Genomic DNA, 21,517 nt, shown 5'->3' on the forward strand with positions numbered 1-21,517 from the left:
TTTCCTAGTGAATTTGGCATGTGGGTTTTTCTGCAGAGAAGTGGGATGCACTGGTGGTAGTAAGTGAAGCAGGTGGTTCTGCCGTGAGGATGTTTGGCCTCTTGGTTGTGGGCAGCGTGTCAGAATCACAGACTCCTCTCTGATCTGAAATTCACTGAGAAGGCAAATCCTTGACACATGTTGGGGATGATACTTGCTTAAGTGTTTGGTTGTCTGATTATTTGATTTCATGGTCAGCTACCTAGTGTGCAGAATCACAGGATTCATTGAAAGCATGCCAAAGTAGACTATTTTCTGGCAGTTATCAGATTTTCCTCACAAATGTAGTGGTGAACTTCCTCTGCGGGGCAGCTACGTGGCTGTGGGTAGGAAGGTAGCTTGAAGTAAGGCACAATGTGAATTGATCCCTGTCACAGGTAGTTTCTACTTATACTTCAGTGCAGTGCTATCACTGACTTCAGTTTTGTGGGTAAGGAATTTTCCACATGATTTTGGAAGCTGGATTATTACTACCAAGTGAGGGCATCCTGACTTTTGGAGATTTCTTCCAGGAAGCCATTACTCTTGAAGAGCTGACTTTTTGAGGCAATGTGTAGAGACCCTTCCTCTGCCTATCCTGCATAAATAGTTCTGGCACTTTCTTGCAGAAAACAGTCCCAACTCTTTTGTTCAGGCATTTATTATGAGAATGAATAGTTGCTTACTTGAAATTATTTCTGTTTAGAGGATTGCCAAGCATCATTGCTGGAGATGAAGAAAAAAGAAACCAAAAATACAACCAAAAGAAAAATTATTTAAAATTACAGCTAAATTTCTCTGTGTGAGAAATGCCAGAGTACTGACTGGCTACCTGTGAGAGAGAGACTGATAGGAGTTTAGGATGCTATTTTAAAGATCCACCTGCAGGAATTACTGTGTGTGTATTTTTTTTTTTTGTCTTTGGTTTGTGATATGCTTAGAAATTATGTACAAAGGACTACATTTTATAGAGTACTGAAGATGTATGGTGGGCTGTGTCTAGATGCTGCTGTCAGCTCAGATAATAGAGTAACTGATTGTTACTGGATTTGAGCAAAGCTAATTTCTGTTGTATGTTTTTCCCCCACTAACTTGTTAATTTTGTTTGTGACTGCTGGCTAATAAATAGTCACTCTTGAAATAACGTGGTTTTGGTAGTGCTGTATTCTTTGTGCTTTCCTGGCAGGTTATATCTCTGCATATATAAGAAAAATAAATATTCAGTCTTGCAAGTTGAGACTATGAAGCATCCTCGGTAGGGTGCTTCTTTCTATCTGATGGCTAAGCGATGACATTTACTGGGTGGCATATTGATATAGAAGAGCCACTTATAAACTCTCAAGTGAAAGAGTAAAAATGTTCTTGGTGAAATTAGTTGAAAAGTAAAAACTGTGTAGACCTTTTTTTGTAACTTTTAAGAAATGAAAATGCTGCAATAGGAGAAAACCAAGGTGCTAGAAGAGGACAAAGTGTTATATCTTTTTGATGAATACCAGCCTCCAGGGAAGAATGGTATAGGTCCAGTGTGTAACAGGCTCCTGGAGAGCGGGAAGACTGTGAAGTGTCTGAATGAGTTAATATAAACTTGACAACAAAACTTTCAGAGGTGCCAAGATCATTACTAGGCTGATCAGTATTGGTTCTGGAGAATTATAAGGTCACCTCAGAAACACTGCGCCCTGCTGTGTCCCTGCTGCTTTATTTTCGTTATTGGAAAGATAAGAAAATGTCAGTAGAAAGCTTACACAAAATAGCACTTTCCTCTTTCTTGTTTAGAGTTTGTTTGTCATGGCTCTGAAGTTTTACAGGGAGAATAACTAAAAGTGAGCACTAGTCATAGCTCCAAATGCCTTTCTCTGTTGCCTTCCCTGTCAGAAACCCAAATACTTTTTTTCTGTTGATAGTTGTCCTCCTTCCCTTCTTTGATGTACTATACTATGGTTTGAGAGGCTTCATCAAATGTTTATGTTTAAAGTACAAACTTTATGTACTTTGTGGGCCTGAAAGTTTTCTTTAGTCAGGTAAAGAATACCCATATGCTGCCCTAGCTCATCCGTGAGATACCGCCCTGGGGCTGGCCTGTTCTCCTATCGCTGCTGGGCTCTGTGACCCCAGGTGCTTTCATTTTTGATGGATTCTCAAAATCCTCTCACTAAGCCTGCAGTTACGGTTGGCAGTGACTAAACATGGTTTGTTACTGGGACTTCCTTCTGGAAGTTACTTTCAGGAACATCAGGTTTTCCGCACTGACACGTCTCAAGATAGCATGGTTTGTGAAACCCAAACCTTTCTATTTTCAGTCCTAAAACAAAACAATGAATGCTCTAGATCTTCATCTGACCTTCACTGGGGCTGCTGTTCCCTGGAGCTGTAGAAGGCCCTGGCTGCATTCACGCCTTCCTGAAAAGTTTTTGCTCTCCCCTCAGACAGTATGATCACAACTCTGTTGTGAAGACTTGTGATAGATACACCTTCTGAGCTGGTTTTCCAGCTGTGGGTGGTGGGGCCAGAGCCTGGAAGAAGGTGATTCTTTCCCTTTCTTGTCTTCCTTCACCCTCTTTCTTGAAAACTTGAAAATCTGGAACAGAGTGGTAACAGTGTGATGTCCATGTGGTGCACAGCCACAGCACAAATCTTTGAGTTCTGGAGTTGCTTGAGTTGCTTCCATGCCCTTGGTTTTAGTGGTCCCTTGTTAAGGCAGGCCACTGTGTCGGTGGTCTGTGTTCACATTCTCGCACACCTGTAGGTGTGATGGTACCTCACCACCACACAATGTAGTCTCATCTTCTTGCACACCAATTCTGCGTCTGCCCCAGCACGTTTGAAAGGTCTCTGTGGTCTGTTGGGCACTGAAGATGGCTGGAGCTGGGTGAGTTGGGAGAGCAGGGAAAGGAGATGAAGGGAGGTGACAGCTCTATTTAAGTACAGTGTGACTGTATAAAAAACCAAACAGTCAGGTGTATCAGTTGAGGCTGGGTGTGCTGTGGAGAGCTTCTGGCGCTTAACCTTTCCTGTGGATAGAAGTGGACCTCCTGAGCCTCTGTTTTGTGAAGATACAGTCTGCTTAGTGGCTGGATTCTCTCAACCCCCTCCTTCTCCACTCTGAAAAAAAAAAAAAAAGGAATACAAGCAGTTATTTATGTGTGGCAGATTTCTTGGTTTTCTTTGGTAAAGAAGGCTTGCAAATCTGCAGTAAAATAATTAGGCCGGGTCATTTCTTTAGAGCCTTTGTTTTTTACTGTGCCAAGAGAAAAGAGATTAATAGCAGGGTTTTTTAGTGGGGTGTAGATGAAACGGTAACGGTTCTTTGCCTTGCCAGTTCGGCTTGTAATGCTCATGGTGGTCCTCAGCTAATGTTGTAGCTCCAAATGGCAGGTCCTAAGCTAATCTCAGGTACATGCTTCACAAAAGCAGCATGATTTGCTGTGGAAGATACCTTGTTCAGCAAAAACCTCTGTGTTCTTGTCAAGTTTAGTGCAGTACGCAACAACTTTGCCACGTTGTCTGTTATATATTGGTAGGAAACCTGTCATCTTCCTGAACTCTATTTAGTGAGTTAGCAGAAGCCGTGAGTCCTAGTAAGCGGTTAATTTAAATTAGTTCTACAGTTCTGTTTTTAAATGGATAACATAAGGCTTAAGTGTTTTGGAAAGATTGAGGAGACTTTCTAGAAGTATTATCTTTTTAATTAAAAATAAAGGTACGGAGGCAAGATAAATGTAATTACTCTGAGTAGTGCTTGTTTCTGTGTCTCTTCTAAGTAGGTTATGTTTGCTGTTCCTTATTAGTTTTGAAGCTCCAGGTGACTGGATCCTGCTGTCTTCTATAATAGTCTTCCTTGGTTTGTTTTGCAGAAGGTGATTAAATCAGACAGGGGTGTACAATGAGCAAACAGTGACAATATAATTTTCTTACATGTTATAAACTAGGTCAAGGGATGAAACATAAAATTACGTGTAATGGAGATATCTTTTTAAAAAGCTATGCAACAATTATAGGAAATAATAAACCAGTGCTGAACTATTATACTTATGTGGGCATTACTTTTTAATGAAAAAATTAATTTTTTTTCTAGAGAAACATATTTGTGTTCAGAGACTGACTTCTTTTCTACTACACAAGACATAGTTTAAACTTGGTCTTCAGCATTTCAAGTGTCCTCATGTCCAACTGTTTAGAGTTTGGTGGGAGGGTAAAGAGCTATTTCAGTGGCATCCCATTAAAATGAACACTGAGTTATCCCTTGCATGGTCAACATTTATTTATATTTTTAGAAATACTTTTTTTTTATAAGCTGGCACAAACATTTCTATTTCTGTCCTTTTAAAATTGACTTGTCAGATATAGGCCAGATTCAAAAACAAACTGTTTGGTAAAAGGAAGTTTTGAATTTTAAACTCTTAAAACTAAACCAAATATGAGATATTAATTTCTTATGCATTTAGACTTCTAAGTGGCTTGGTGGATGTTCTTGACTGTATTTTAAGAAAAGATTATTTGATTTCTTTGTATTTTCTTTTCCTCTGGAAATTCCTAGCAATAGTGTAGTTTTCTGTTGGTGTTCACTTGTTGGAGTTACTAGTGTTAGTTGTTTGTTTGGTCTAAGTAATCCATTTGTGTTAATTAGAAGGAATGCTTCAAGATGGAGGTCTCTTGACTGTGCTTCGCTTTGCCCCGGTAGCCGTGTGAGGCAGTGACCCAGGCTCCCTGTAGGTAAAGGTAAACCTGAAGATGAGGGTTGGAAGTGCCTTGGGGCTCTTTGGCCCGCACAGCTGGTCTGGCATCTACTGCCCCAGGAGACCTGGAGCAGGCAGTGCTGCTCAGCATCATCCTGCCCTCGTCCCTGCTCCTGTGGGCATCGCCTCTAGGCGCGAGCAGGTGAGCTGAACTAAAAGCAGCAAGCTGCCCGAGACGTGGTATCCCATTCTGAAGGCCCAGAGCAAGGAAGAGGAGCAACCTAAGATGCCCCAAAGCATTCAGAATTTAGGCTTTGTTTCTATTGTCAGCAGCCTTTATCTGTTGTAATCTGCTTAGCCTGCTGACTCCAACTAGCTGTTTTTGAAAGACCTGCAGGCATGGAGTGGGCAGTGTGGAAATTCCCCAGCCCATTGTTTCCCCAGTTTCGATGGTGCTTTTGCAAGTTTTCCTTCACCCTTCCAAAGTTTTCTTTGCCTTTTTGATTCTTTGGGGGATTGATGCCACTGTAGTTGACAGTGGCAATTATTCCCACCCTTTTTCTCAGGATTGGCCATTTAATGCCATATAGGCACTGTATGCAGAGTAAGAAGCTAAAGGAATACCATATTATAAAATAATCAAAGTTACTAAGCTGCCACTGTATTGCCAGGGTAGTATGAGTAGACTGTGGTTGTTACTAATATTTGTGCATCCTAACAGGCTCTAAAAGCCCAGCATACACTACGTGTGTGACGAGGACAAATGGAGTGTTGTTACTTAGTGTATAAACACGCATTTTACTTTTACGGTTGTCTTTCTCTTCCTGTTTAGGGCATTTTGTCTTTGCAAGCTGAAGAGGTACTTAGTTCAGTATTGTTCGAGGCCTGAAAGTTATACCCGTTTCTGTTGGTTCAGTTGTACCTGATCTTCAGAGGGCTGAAAGACCAGCAATAAAGGGATTAGGTGTTTGTTATGCTATAGCCTTCTTAGTGTCGTTCTGCTGAACCGGTGTTAAAATGCCTGGAAGACTTGGGGAACACTGCATGCATGTAAGGGAACCATCTGCTGGCAAACGAAACCAAGCCTGCCTCTGGAGAAACTTGTTATTTTGCACCAAGATGTTCTTGGTGCTACTAGCCAAGTGGGCCAACAGATTGTAAGTAGTTTTTGTAGAACAAATCTGATTACTCCAATTATTACAGAGTTAGCGCTCATGCAAAACTAAGTCTATGAAAAAAATTCTGACCACCTAAGGCTGAGAAACAAACAGAGGAAAAACAGGATTAAGATGAATTAGTGCAGTTCACTTTCCCTGTTTCACAGATGTGGAAAGCAGATACATGTGATGTATGAAAACAAATTGTCTTTTGGCACAGCTTCCGAAAGAAATGGGGCACGCTGCTGTGCCAGGCCCATCTGCCGGATGCTCATTCCACTCTGCTCACATCTCCCGACTCCTATCCCTTCCACACACAACTTGCTAACCTGTTGGCTGGTCCTCCACCTGCAGTAATTTAGACTTCTCAAAGATGAATACAGGTTTCCTGAGACTGAAATGCCATTCAGGTTAGGGGTTACTAGTGAGTGGGAGCTGCAGCATGAGTTCAGTATCTGGTTACACGTCTCTTTCGTTTCCTCTCTGCTGGGTCAGTACTTGTGCGATTATAAAAGCACAGCCTGTGTTTCCACTTCCTAGTTATCTGATGGATATGGGGTTTTCTTGGGGGCAGGAGGATGTTTGTCTGTAGAATGGAGGGCACAAATCCTTAGGGAACTGAGTTTTAATAGTTCTACTGGTCTTAAAAAAAAATCTGTAAATAAGCCTAGAAACATCCTAATAATGGAGAACCTTACGGTGAGGCTAAGCACTGCGTTGTCATGTGGTACAATGACAAATTATTTAGAAACCAGTGTAGTTTGTTTTGAAAAATCCAATGTTTCAAATAAAATAAATGAACTGCTTGTGTTCTGTTGTGTAAGAGCTGTAAAAATAAAACTACTTCAAGGGGCTGAATACATACCTTCACATCTTTTGTATACTTCTGTGTTTTCTTTGCAGGTGCTAGAAACATTTGCTGGACGCCTGATTAAAATAGGAGTTTTAGCAAGACGGGATATTCCCAGCCTTACAAAGTACCAGATAATTCTAGCAAGAGATCAATATAGAAAAAACCCTTCTTCAAAAAATATGGTAAATGTCTTTATTTCATGTTATTAAAGTAGTGAATAATAAAGAAAGAAATAGAATAAAAAGTTTCCTGATACATTTTAAGTTAATTTCCTTTGTAACATTCTACTTTTAGCCCTGGAATAAAATATGCTTACTTGTTCGACCTTTCTTGATGCTAATATAGGAAAGTTAAGGAAAAGTTGAAGAACTCAATTTCCAAACTGAATTTTTTTTGAGAACTTAACTTGGCAGTCAGTAATTACAATCTTATACTTTCCCCTCAGAACTACATCAGTGCTTCTATTTATCTGTAAATTGTCATGGAGTGTTCAAATTTTGCAAACTTTACAAAGAACATTATCTAGAAAGAAAAGACAAAAAAAGACTGAGTACCTTAAAAAGAACATTAGGAAATGCACTTCACAGTAGGCAAGCCAACTTTCCTGGCTTCAGTTTTGTAACCTGGGTAGACATGCTAGAAATGTCCTGTTTTGCCCAGCTACTGATTGATGGTTTCGCTGTCAGATCTTGAGTATTGCTGCATTGGAAAGTAATGAGCTAATCTTGGTAGATATTACAAGTATTTTAGGGAGAACACTGGAGGTGGAAAAAGATTGCCTTCATTGATCATTAAGAATTGTGTAACCTGTTTCCTGAAGGTTTTGATAGATAGACTACTCACTGTGCATTAGTTTGTGCTTTGGCTCTTTTTTAGATGTCAATCTTATTTTTGTCAGAAGAATGGCAGTATGATTCCTGCTGCTTATCAACTTCCTAATTTAATGATGACTCTTTTCTTTTTAAAGGAAATACATCAAGGCATAATTGAAGGGGATTTTGCACTTTCTATCAGTTTATATCATGGTTATGAGCTGCTGCTGCAAATGGGAGTACGATCGTTATTTATGTACCTTTGTGGAATTATGGACGGATCAAAAGGTGAAATATCTTCAGAAACATCCTTCCTTTTGTGTTCACTCACTCTCATTTAATTCACCTCATCTGTACAGCTAACTGTGCCCAAAAGAGCTTATGTAACAGATGGATTGCAGATGTAATTAGTATTTTGTTCCCCCCCATCCCTGTTGGAAATATGTTAGCACAATGTTAAAGATAGAGTATCTTTGGGAAAGCAAATACGTCTATATGGCAGCAGTTCTGAAAAAAATAAGGAACAAACAGAACGCAGAGTAAGTGGCAGTAGCATTTCTGGAGAGATGGAGAATAACCATTAAACAATTTACACTGAGAAATCGTTTGGTCTTGTAAAGCAATTCGCCCCCCTATAGCAAAACTCATATATGCGTGAGTTTGGAGCGTCTTTGCCAGAGGATTACAGAATTAGATACATCACACTGGAAGTTCTATCCCAGCTGTGCAACATCTTCTGTGCTCACAAAGCAACATATAAAGCTGTTACTGCCTTTCTCTGTACCTCTTCTCATTTTCTCGAATGAGACAACAGTGCACACTATTCCAAATCTGCATACAGCATGAATTCATACAGCGAGGCAATAATATTTTCTGTTCTGGCCTTGTCTCATTTTCCTCGTTCTACCACTAACGATTATGTGTCTTTTGCAACTCTCCATGGCCATTTTTAGACCTGTTGGGTTGTCATTGCTATCTGGAAGACCTGGTTTGGTGCTGATACCTTTTTTGAGGGGACAAGTTTCAACATGGCAATGTCAATCCAACTGCAAGCTTTTTAAACACTGGATGTGGGAAGGGAAGGTTCTGGCTTTTCATCCATGTGGCTGTCAGGTTTCTTGCTTTGTTTTGGTTTACACTTAGCTGTGTGACTGTGTGTTAACTTAGAAAAGCTAGCCTGCCTGCAGCCCTGCTTGATTAAAATGACACTGCTTCATCCTACGTCTGAACCAAAAGCATACAGTGCTTGCTTCATATTATAGAATATCTATAGGATATGTTTTTATAGTATACATGTACTAATAATTTCTCATTTAATTTTATGTTTTTGACATTTTTACAATTTATTCCTTTCGTGCATGCAGATTTTTACATTTCTGATGGTATAGTTCTGTTAGACCTGGGTAGCGGAGAGTATTTCATGTATTTCCAAGCTTCTCAGATTCCTTAAATCCCTGTCTGCTATTGAAAAATGATCAATGGAAAATAGTTCTAATAAATAGATCTTCTGTGCTGGTGTTCTGATCAGTTTGGTTTCTGGTTTGAGCAGAAAAAAATTCTTTTCAACACCAACGTGAAATCATTCAAGAAACTTCTTATATTTAGCTTTTAGTCTAGGTTCCCTCCTCTTTGAGTAGCTTGGCAGCATTTCATGGAGTCACAGGATAGTTTGGGCTGGAAGGACCTTTCAAGATCATCTAGTCCCACCCCTGCTGCCGTGGGTAGGGACCCCCCCCCCCCCCCCCTCCCCCAGCCCAGGCTGCTCCCAGCCCCATCCAGCCTGGCCTTGGGCACTGCCAGGGATGGGGCACCCACAGCTGCTCTGGGCAGCCTGGGCCAGCGCCCTGCTGCCCTCATTTCTGGATTGGATGGCCTTTCTAGTGCTAAATGGTTGATGTAAAACTTTAGTTTACCTGCAGAACCAGGCTTCTGTCTGTACATATATTTTTCACGTTTGAATTCTGTAATGGCATCTTCCCTAAAGAAGTATTGGCGCAAAGCAATATTTATTACATTTTCTAAAGCTAACGTTTCTCTTGGCTCTCGAAAGGAACTTGCTACTTTTGAGAAAGCTTGTCCAAAGGCAGCAAAAATGATACTTGCTCGGGAGATTAAATACTAAAGTATTTCAACTTTTTACAAAGGATTAACTCGTACAAAGAATGAACTTGCTCGTAATGAAGACTTCATGAAGCTGTATCAGCAGCTTAGAGACATGGTTTCAGACACATCTGCGGCTTCAGCAAATGGAAATGTTTGCAAGAATGGAACAGGTCAGTATTTCCTTTTTAGGGACAGAATATTTGCTTTCTGTTTAAACAAAACACATACCTCTGCATAGTTTGTAGAGGCAGGAAGCTACTCATTGTGATACACGTGGCTGGTATGTTTTTGATTCCAGTTTGTTTTCCTCAGACTTTTACCTATCTGTCTACCTTTCCTCAGTGGTTTTAGCTACCTTCAAACATGTTATCTATATTTGAAGTTATTAATTTGAGTGAAGATGAAAGGTTAAAATATATTTATATTTGACTGAATATCTTTTATAGTCTGACTGTAACAAAAGTAACAATGCTTTCTAAAAAAACTTGGTTTAACAAATGTACTTCTGTAAGTAGTTTACTAATTTGTTTAGGTCAATGCAATTAGAGCTGATGTCAGGAATTTGGATGTCTGACTCATAATGATAATGGGAGGAAATGTTCATTAAACCTTCATACTTGTTGCAGGTTTAGTTATATCTTTAATTGCTTTATTTCCATTTCAGTGTTTGAAAATAAAAAGGAATTTTTCTATAGCCATCCAAAATTAAAGAAATTGGAGGAAATTGTAATAGAACACTTCAAATCCTGGAAAAAGGGATGTTCTGGTAAGTAGCAAGTCAAAGAAAAAATATCTGAACAGTTGAACCTGTGGATGAAAACAAATAATATCCTACCAAATTTATTTCCTAATTTGTTCAAGTGCTTCTTTATTGTTCTGTATGTTTGTATATGTTTTGTATGGAAAAGTCCTCTTCAGAAGAACTATACCATAACACTACTTTAAGAAAAAAACATTCTATAAGTTATTATTCATTTGATTTAAGCTGTTAGAACAGTTTATATAAAAAATAGTGATAGTAAACTCATTCCTAGTGCTACTATGTCTCAAGATTTTCATGGTCACAGAATTTGTTCTGGAGACCATCACTCAGTGCAGTGCTACCATTACCTCCTGCAGTTACATGCAACATATTTATGGAGCTTAAGGATAAAAGTGCTGTTATCCAGCCTGTTGCAAAGAATGACAAACTCTAAGGCATCAATTTGAAGTTTAAAACCTTCAGTTGCATTCATCCGTGTCTCATTTTTTTCATCTTGACTGAAATGGAGAACAAAAATATGTCATACGGTAGCATTGAGACTATGAAACAAAGTATTCTGAATCGTTCAGATGTCTCTGGAATTAGGAAATTTCAGCTTTTTGATCCAGTTGCTGCTTTTGGAATGGCGATATCAGTAACTAATTGTTTTTGCAGCTTCTTTACTTTTTTCCGTGTCTGTTTGGATCATTGTGCTCTGTGAAGTTCTGATGATTTCTGACCTGTCCTTCCATTTTGTTTTTGGTTTGGGGTTTTCTTTTTCTTATCTTAGATGCTTGATTCTCAGAATACACTTTAAATGATGGCTGCTTTCTAGTAGGCGACTTTAAGTTTCGTCATTTCTGGGTTTGTTAGTTTAGAATATGTCCAAATTCACTTAATCAAATCACTTCTCCCCTCCACCCCCCTTTCCATTCATACTTCTTTCTGTCCTCCCTGCCTCTGTCCATGCCACTGTCTTGTTTCCTGTAACGGTGTCTTTCTAAGCTATTCCTTTTGTTTTCAAATTCTGTATTCTGTACTGGAGTTATTTTAACTGTGTTCTATATTTAACACTCTTCCATCTTCTTTTGATAGCATGGATTTTTGCTGTCATATGAATCCCATCAGATATGTTTTACCTTGCAATGTTGGTCAGACATGTCTTTTAATATTACTAACAGGTAATTAATATACAAATATTTTGATTTTGTGTTTTGTGTCTGTGTGCATGAACCTCTGAAGTGAGTAGACATGAACCGTAAATATTTACTGTTATAAATGCAAAATTACAGTAATTGTGAAAGAAGAAATGCATAATATTTTGTGGCATAGTTGGTGAGCTATGGTACCACATTTGGTTATATCCTGAGCTAGGTGTGTTCGGCTTTCTTGCTGTCCTTCCTTGCTCCTGTTCCCTGTAACCTTCTTTATCCTCGTAACTAATGTGCAAGGCAAGGCCGTGGGGGATATAATGCAGAGTCCTGAATGTAGTTCTCTCAATGCATGTAGTTAATTTTTCAAGCAAGTACAAAAAAACAGTCCTCAAAGCAAGGTCAGAAAGCACTTTACAATTCATAGACTGATCACAGAGTTGGAGCTATTCTAGTAACCTAGGGAATGTAGTAAGCTCCAGCTTGTGTCTCCTGTAGAGCTTGTGTATCTCCAAACCAAATGCACCGGGCAGTAGACAGAAATAGTGAGACACTGAATTTATTTATTTGCCGCCTTATTCACTGTGTCGTGGTGTCTCTGGTGATACCTTTTGAGCAATAACCCCAAACCTGTATTTCTACCCTTAATCCCTGTTTCTTGCAAGTAAACTCTAAATTCACATGTACACAAGTAGTTACACCCTAATTTCTGGTTTTGGACTCTGGCTGAATAGAGTACGCACCCATGTCCTGATTTCTCCCTCCTCCAGACAAGAATTTGTCATGAGTCTGTCAACAAAAATTTGAGTACTTATTAGGATTCCAGGCATAATTGCATGTATCTTTGCTCCATCAGAAGGGTCTGAAATAAAAGCCTTAGTCATTATATGAGCAGTGGAAAATACATGCAGCATTTGTTTCAGGAACCCATGCAAGTGTGTAGTATTTCTAGGGAAAAAAAAAATCAGAAGCAAACAAAACTCCTGAACTTAACTCTGCTTTGTTCCAATTATGCATTACTGAACTACTCTGCATCATAACTTATTGTGTTTATTCCCATGTAATTTTCAAAACAAATAAGTACTTCTGCAGAGCATTTTCCTTGAAAAGCCATACATTTGAGACAGAGAGTGTCAGTACCTCTAAGTCATTAGCCGTATCGGGAACAACGCTAGCTCTTTTTGCTGCATTTGAAATGAAACCTCTCACATGAGAACTTGTGGGAGTAGTGCCAAGTTGCTTGTGCAAACTAAACCACTTCCAACTAGTGATCAACCAGGTTATGTCTGAGCTTCCTGAGCACGTAGCTATCACCCCTGCTTTGCCAGATGGACTTACCAGCAATTCAGGTAAGTGCAAGATAGCATTCTAGCCAGCCCTTAAGAAATGTAGGCTCAGCATAATGAGCTTCTCCCAGTTAATCTTCCATACCTGGATTACTTGTCAGATTGATTATGGGCTGCTAACGTGTTGAATTTTCTAAGTCTGGCTTTAGGTGAGTCAAGGAAGTAATGGCAGCAGTGTATCTGTATATTTTTTTTTTTTTTTTTTTTTTACAGTACAGGGGCAGATGCTACTGAGCATTATTGCTATTCAAGTCATGAGACTGTGCTAAAAATAGCTATAGAATAATGTTGTTCAGTGTAAAGATTGTGAAGGAGAGTAACATGAACTCATGTAAGATATGTCCAACCTGCACTTATTATGAAATATTTAGCTTTTCAGTCTTCTCTGGATGGCAAATTATGCAGAACACATTATATCAGTGTTGCAATTGTCTGGTTCCTAGCTAAAAATATTGAATCATATTCACAGCACAGTTTCATTTCTAGGCCCTCACTGGGGACTGGTTTTTGTATTTGACAGATGACCTCCCATTCCACAGTGCAGTACAATATCACAGAATAATTTAGCCTAGTTGGAAGAGACCTCTGGAGATCCTCTTGTCTGACCTCCTTGGCTGTCAGCCTCAAGAGTGAATTTGTTTTGACCCGAGGCAGCCATCTTCATAATCTGCCTGCGGGCTCATCTTAAATGGGCAGAACAGTTAGCTTCGGTTTCTCCTTTCTGACTTAAGCTGCTGAAAGCATTTCTGCATGTAGATGCATGCAACTAAAAACTAAACTGGAATTTCTGATAGTTGGTCAGAAATATACACATACTTACCTGTTACACTTAATGCTTTAACTTCAAGGAACAGGTTGACACTGGAATTACAGGCATAGTGTGAAACTGTTGTCAAGCTCCAAGTGACTGTTCTTTGGATGTTCGGGAAACAGGTTTTTACACATTCAGTCTTGAGAATTTGAATTCTTTGTCTAACCTTTCTTTTAATGAGATAAAGGTGTTTTGTGGAGAATTGTGCAAAAGTTCTTTATCGCTGGGAATCTGTTTGGCTTGATCTGAGGGCTGTGGCTAGGTAATGCATGCAAGCTGTGCCAATTTCAAATATTCATATATATACAATACAATACCGGTTGTATCCTTTGAGAGTCTGTTTTTTTAACATGGTAGGTTTTTACTTTGTAGCGTGCAGTAATGGGCATGTTGGTTTAGTATTTGGTTAAGTGGAAGCTGACTCTTCAAGATTTGCGTGTTGCATAGATAGCTTTTGCTTGTGCTCATGAGGGCAGATACCATTATATGTTTAGAAAAAAAGAAAAAAAACCTACAACCCCAAAACTTAGTGCCCAAAGACAAAAACTGTGATGGTATAACTTAAGAAACATGGTTTTGGTCAAAGGCACCTTGCTAAAAAATTCTGTATCAATGCAATTATTTTTCCCTTTTCTTTGAAAAGGGAAAAGATATCTTTGATGTTGAAATAAGAGATAATCAGTTGTGATCAGCATCCCTGGAAGTGTTAAAAAAAAAAAAAAAAAAAAAAGGTGTAGATGTGGCATTTAGGGACATGGTTTAGTGGTGGACGTGGCAGTGCTAGGTTAACGGTTGGACTAGATTTTCTGAAAGGTTTTTCCAACCTAAATGGCTCTGATTCTATGATGGGAGATCATTCAGAGCAACAAATTATAGTGTCAAGGTAAGTTCTTGCACATTTCTGCTGTCATGAGGATCCTAAGCTGTAGAACTAGAGATAGCTTGCTCTAGTAAATCATAGAAAGTTGATCGACATCTCTTTTGTTCTACCGTGCTGTATCCTAGACTAATGGTAACTGGTTTTCATTGCTATATATTGCTAACCTCAGCTGGCCTGGGGACATTTAAGTAGCAGATTTAAAAGTCAAATTGTAGGCTTTTTGAAAGAAGGCATCTTAAACTTGTTTTAAGACACTTGCCATCAAACCTGAGGTTTTTAAAGTAACATTAATAATGGTAGCTCAGACATCCTCACCATAGTTGGTGTACATTCTCCAAAATTAGAATACTGCTTTGATTCCAAAGAGCAATTGTTTGAGCATTTTCTGGGATATTGGCCTAAATAGGCCGAGAGAGGCTCCTAATTGCCAGTTTTCCCTGCTGTTTTGGTTGTGGTTTTTTTTATTATTATTTATTTACTTAGATTTATTATATTTTTTTAATTACATTTCTTTTGAATAAAATTTCTTTGAAAAAAACCAAAATGAGATATGCTTTTACAAAATCTTCCCAGTAAGTGAGATGAGAGCTGTGAATGTGTAGCTTGTGGGATGACCTGTCCTTACTTTTTTATTGGCAATTATTTTTAAATGATGCATAAAAATGTTTTTCCGGCTTTTCAAAATTAAACAGATCAGGTCACAGCTGAAAGTACATCTGCAGACACTGTGGATACCAGAGTGATGATCTTCTCATCGTTTCGAGATAGCGTGCAAGAAATTGCAGAAATGCTTTCCAGGCTTAGCCCAGCTGTTAGAGTAATGATGTTTGTTGGCCACTCGACAGGAAAGAACACAAAAGGCTTCACACAAAAGGAACAACTTGAGGTAAAGAAAAGATGAGACTTGTATTAGGAAATGGTGATAAAGAGTATTAATTGTGTAAACAACTACATGAGTATCAATAGCGATTGTATGGCAGTGACTGAATTTTAAAGTGTCATTAGTAAGTTCCTATATAGTTTAATTGCTTTTGGAGTATCCAAAATTATACTCGCTGAACAGAATGTGAAAGTAGAAATATTTTATATATTTACATTATATTAACTGCTAACTTACATATATTTGAAAATCTGGGGAGATAGTCAAATACTTGCTTAGGTTTTTTTTTTTTCCTTGTATGTAGAAAAAATAAGATATATCCTTAAATTTTGATCTAGCAAAGTTTAAAAAAAAAAAAACAAAACAAAACAAACAACCACAAAAACCCTACCACAGAATGCAGCTCCCCCTCAAAATGCCCCAAAATACTTAATTGCAAAGTTGGGAAGAATCAGTTTTAGAAGAATTACATGATTGGAGTCAGAATAAGGTGTTCTTTTTTCCCCCCTTTATTTTAGAATTGAAGAGTTGATATGTTGCCATTGATAACGTTAGCTTGTGGCATTTGATTGTGAGCTAGTAGTTGACAAATTGAGAAAGACTTAATTTTGTAGTTTTAAAATATAAATTAACTTTTTCAACTTCTGTCTGAACCTAAAAAACCTGCAAAGTGTATATAAGGGGCTTTTGGCTAACCTGTTAAATCTAGTTTTAATCACTTATTCAGGTGGTAAAACGCTTTCGTGAAGGTGGGTATAACACTCTGGTCTCTACCTGTGTTGGGGAAGAAGGCTTAGACATCGGAGAAGTGGATCTCATCATCTGCTTTGATGCTCAGAAAAGTCCAATTCGCCTTGTGCAGAGGATGGGCCGAACGGGGCGCAGGCGGCGAGGCAGGATCGTTGTCATCCTCGCCGAAGGGCGGGAGGAACGGGTGAGTTGCTTTCTTCTCGCTGGGAAAACAAAGTGACTTGTTTAGTCTGTTCCAGGATACTATATTTGTATGTTTCAACTATTTTTTTAAAAATCGCAGCAATCCAGAGCACTCCTAGAACCATTTTAACTACCCCTACAAGTAAGTATAGTAGCCCACAATATTCGAAAAATATGTGCGCTTCCGTGATGTGAAGGGCTTGAACCCTTTGTAACACTTATTTTGTAGATGTATATTCTGAATTTCAGTTTATCCATTATTTTTTTTGCCAAGGGTACAGAACAAGGTGTAGATGAGATAGGGCTGGAGCTCGGCGAGGGGGAGGGCTGGCAGCGTCTCGCTCTGACCCGCTGACGACACTGTGCTTTCGGACAAGTGCTTAGTGGTAGCAGACTTGTGTGTGAGGTCTGAAGAGATCAGCTTAAGTGGAAATCTACTTTTGCTAAATTTCTGAACCTCAGCACTCAACTCGGAGTATAATTAATCATCTTTGAGCGCAGGCTGCCCTTGGTAAACTAATGTACCAGTGGCAATCTAAGCCGTGAGTTGTGAGCAGGGGGATGGAGTTTCAGCCGAGCTGGCACGCCGCCCGGCTTCATCCCGTGGGCACGCCGTTGTCGGGCCTGCGCCAAGGAGGCTGGCACAGCCCGGGTGAGGGAGGAGGAGCAGGAGGCAAGGCAGTCCCTGTTGGCATCTCCTAGGTGAGCATGGGGGCAGAATAATGTGAACCTGCATCTTTACGTTTTCATTGTGTACCCCCTGTTTGAATGCAGGGCATTTTTAGGGTGCACGTCACTGGCTGAAATTGATTTTATTCTTCGCTGGTTTGGGTTACTTGTGAGGTTGGTTCTGAGTTGGTTCAGAATTCACGACAGAGACGTCTGAGATCTGTGTAAGCTAATTTGAAACCCAGAATGTCAGAGTCTTCCTATTATTGCATTTATTCCAGTCGGTGTTGTGCCTATGGTTTAATTTGCACGTAGCAGGCATTTAGTTCTAAATGGAGGTACAAAGAGTCCTGCCTGAGGAAAAAAGCCTCTTTGAAGGGATGGCAGTTAAAAATTATTAAAGTGAATGGTATTTGTAAGTAGATATTTTCTCCTGCTGCATATGAAGTCTGGTTACTACTGGAAGCTCTGCTCTGTAATGGAATATTAAAATGGTCCCTTAAATTCCTTGAGTGTCAACTAAAGTAGTTAGATTACTGGAATCTTCAGATTTTCTCAGGAATCTTTGAAGCAGAACCTTCTCCCAGGTAGGATAATATTTTTTTTTGTTTTGTTTTTTTGAGATCATGAAGTAAATTCAATTGCCGAACAATATTGGTTTTGTTTGATTTTGCTTGGGGGTTTTTTTGTTGTTGTTCTTTTGTTTGGAATTTTTCGTTTGTTTTTTTTCTGTTTTTGATTGAGTCTCCTTCCAGGTCTGTTAATGTGGGGATTCTTCCCCATCACATAACTTGCAGCCGAGTAATTAATGGTCTGGTATTAACTTGTGGGAATCTGTTTTAAAACAAACCACTTCAAGTCAATTATAAAGCTTTTAAAGACATTTTATCGGGAAAAATTAGTAAATGCAGGTCTGGAAGTTTGCCTTTCGACAAGAATCTTCTTTACAGAAGTGTTTATTACTCTGTTCCAGTACTTGCCTCCCCACGTTTCCCTGCCTGGTGCAGCTGTCCCACGTGGATGCACACTCGCTCTCAGCGGTGCGCTGCACGTCACGGGCTACACCCTGCTAATGCCCCGGCTTCCCTGAGCGTTCGGCTGACGGATCGTCTACCTTTCTAATTCGGCTGTATTCCATGATGTGCTGTGTTTTGGGATTTTTAATGTCTTGTGACAGCTTAGCTGCATGTGCATCAGCCTGGGAGGGAGCTGTTAGCTGCAGGTTTAAACCAGTAAAAAAAAAAAAGAAGCACCAGGGAGCTCATAGCCTCTCAGGCTCCTATCAGGCCAAGCTCTGTGAAACAAGGGAAAAGGAAACATCCTTTCTTAGTAACAGCAAAGTAACAGTTCTTTTAAGCAATGAGTTTGGTAATACATGGTTTTTTTCCCATAAAAAGAGTTTTCTGCCTGTTCTAGGATTAGAAAGATATATGTTGGAATGCCTGAGGGACAGTTTATTAGAGCTAGCTGTTAACCTCTTCCCGTTTTATTCAGAGAGCATATTCTTCTGTCTGTGTCCTCTAACCCTGGCTTCCAAAGATCACCTCTCAGAAGAGTGTAGCTGCTATAACATCACACTCAGAGCTCGTAGTCTGACTGGGTGTGCTGTCTCCATTGGTGACCTGTCAGAGAGACTCAGAGAAGAATATTAGGACAAGAAATATTTGTTTCTTTGCCCCCAGTTTCTTTCCTTAGTTTCTCCATCTTTGTCCTGGTTTCTCTGTTGCACAATAAAAATGAAGTGTAATTAAAAGAACTTGGAGCATGTATGACATTAACAAATAACCTTATGCCTTTTTTTGGCTTGACCTCCTTTTTTCGTTTCTGATGTAATCTAATTGACATCATGCCTGTATCTTACGGACTGTAAATTCCCACAGGCAAGGACTGTGTTTCTTTCTCTGTCAGGTGCTGTGCCGCCTTCTGATCTATTTACAAACACTAAAAAGCTGTACAGTGGCACTAGTTCAAGAACTTGAACAAGCAATTATGTTGACCTGCCTGGCGATATTGAGGGAAGACGCAATATGGTTGGCTCTCGGGGCCTTGCATCATATTTCGTTTTAATTGTGTTTGCAGAAAAAAACCTCCAAAAAACATTTTGATGATGGAACATAAAATAATGAGAAACCTGACAGACACTCAGATTTCTTTTACTTTTGAACAAATCATGTGAAAAAACAATCCAACAACATATGATTTATCTTTTCTTTTACAGACTTACAATCAAAGCCAGTCTAACAAAAGGAGCATCCACAAAGCTATTTCAGGAAACAAAATGCTTCATTTCTACCAGCATAGCCCACGCATGATTCCAGAAGGCGTAAATCCAAAGTTGCATAAAATGTTTATTACTGCTGAAAAATATGAACCAAGCAATTCAGGAAAGCTTTCCAAAGGGGAAGACCTAGTTCCCTCCAGCATAAATCTGCTCTCTTTTCCTATGTCACCGGTAAGAGGATTATGGTGCTTTTCTAAGCACTGCGTAAGCTGCTATCTCATGTTGTTATATTACAGCACATCAAACCGGCATGCTCACATGAGTTTTGGGTCTCTAGGAAAAGCATAATTTCTGTCAGCTGTAGCCTTTTGACTATGATCCTGTGCTGACTGTTGCTCTGATTCCTCATCCTTTTCCTTTAACATCCTCAAATCACGGTCTTGTCCTTAAATATCTCTACTTCAAATCAGACATTCATTTTGTCTTTTTCCATAGAGCTTCTCATGGAGTCAGTGCCTGAAGGTCAGAAACTCCAGCTACAAACAGAAGAGGCAAATGTTAAGACGTCTTCTTAAAGGCTTCTGATAGACCTATGTCAGGCGGCATAACTGCCACTGAAATATTTAGTGATAATTCCGAGCCAAATCTGGTTTTGAGCTTTAACAGTTAGACTTAATAGTGGATTTTTTAATCAAAGAAAAGTACCTTTGTAAATGATAATAAAACAGAAATGCTTGAAAACTGAAGGATTTTGAGGGGAGCAAAAGGAGGAATCAAGGGTAGGCTATTTATATTGGAAGAAAATTAATCTAAAAAGAGATATGGCTCTTTAGTTGATGCAGTTACATGGCAATGAAATGCTCAGCAAACCGTACAAAATCATAAGATAAGAAGAAAGAGCTAAGTTTTGTAAATACTTGGAAATCATTGTGCTCGATCTCTTTGGTTAAGTGCTTTCTGTAAAGACCAATAGCAACTTCTTGAAAGAAAAAAAACCAACTCTTAAAAACTTCATATTTCATATTCACATAAAAACTCTTGGGAAACTTCGTATTTCAATCTCTGAGTATTTAGACTTTAGAATTAGTGTGTTTTAAATGCTTCTGATCACAGAAATTGTTACAAAAATCTGTATCTGATCTCTTTCCAAACACCATACAGGGCAAACAAAAGGCTGAACTTAGAAAGAGGAAGCAAGCTACAAAATATTGCAGAAGAAAATTCAACTTCCTCTTTGGCTTCCAAAACAGTTCATGCTATCTCCTGTTTTGCAGGGTAGGGACGTAACGGAGAGGAATTATTATCAAGAAATCAGTCTGTACATGCCATCCTCAGCCCAAACTTTTAAGTTTGCACATGCTGCAGACACAGCTGTAGCACAGTTGTGATGGTGCTCCTGGTGACGGTGCCCGTTATGCCTCCGGAGCCTTCTGTAAGGCACGCTTCTCTGGGGTTTGTGCACAGCCCGGGTGGCAGCCAGCGAGGAAAACCGAGGATGGAATAAACAGACACAACGTGCAAGAAAATAAGCAGAGCAAACCATAGAACTAAAATAATCGTTTTAGAAAGTTTCTAAGTTACTCTTAGGAAAGAGAAATGAGAGGCAGTAAGTGCATAAAGAAGATAATATGTGGAACATTATTTCCTGCTGTCTTTCAGCCACTTCAAAGGCTGTAATTACCAGGTTCCTTTTGTGTGAAATAGCCTAGCAGCTGCCACAATTGAAGTACACAGTGTGCACGGAGGTCTGCCAGTCGCTGAGGGTGAACATGATTGAGTGCCTGTCTTGCAAACAAGTGTTACAGGAGCGCAAATTATTGAACACCAGTTTGTGTTGAAGTCCCCTTCATTACTGTATGAAGCAAGTGGCTGTTTCTGATTTTAATGATAATGATTTTTGAGATAAAACTCAGAAAGAAGAGGAAGAAAGGTCTTGTTTTTTTCATTTTCTCCTCTCCTTATTTCAGTGCCCTTTCCACATTGTAAAATTGAAAAAAGCTAATAGTAATGAATAAGCTGTGTATGTTCTTATTTGTGCTTTCTTACTTTTCATTTGTTCTTGAGGTTCAGTTGTTCTTCAGGTTTGTCCATGGAAGAATACATGTTCACAGAAAGTGAAGTATCAAGGCCAGAAGTATCATAGTAATTTCAAGCATTCTCCTTTTCTACTAAAAATTATATATTTCCTGTACTTCATTTTATTCAATTTCTATTAATTTTACATTATCTTTCCATTTCACAACCTGTTTCATAAACTTTATGTTT

At 39.1% G+C, this 21,517-nt stretch overlaps 1 protein-coding gene across 1 annotated transcript in view; it reads left to right on the top strand.

Annotated features, from left to right (window-relative positions):
* Positions 1-21,517, top strand: part of FANCM (FA complementation group M) — a 75,715-nt gene that overhangs the window by 20,804 nt on the left and 33,394 nt on the right. The window contains 8 exon segments of the mRNA XM_037396172.1: positions 6,755-6,886; positions 7,672-7,804; positions 9,661-9,789; positions 10,284-10,385; positions 15,242-15,435; positions 16,157-16,363; positions 19,250-19,408; positions 19,411-19,483. Of these exon segments, the coding sequence (XP_037252069.1) occupies positions 6,755-6,886; positions 7,672-7,804; positions 9,661-9,789; positions 10,284-10,385; positions 15,242-15,435; positions 16,157-16,363; positions 19,250-19,408; positions 19,411-19,483 (1,129 nt within the window).

This window comes from Falco rusticolus, chromosome 7 (assembly GCF_015220075.1).
Source record: "Falco rusticolus isolate bFalRus1 chromosome 7, bFalRus1.pri, whole genome shotgun sequence".
Taxonomy (NCBI): Eukaryota; Metazoa; Chordata; class Aves; order Falconiformes; family Falconidae; genus Falco; species Falco rusticolus.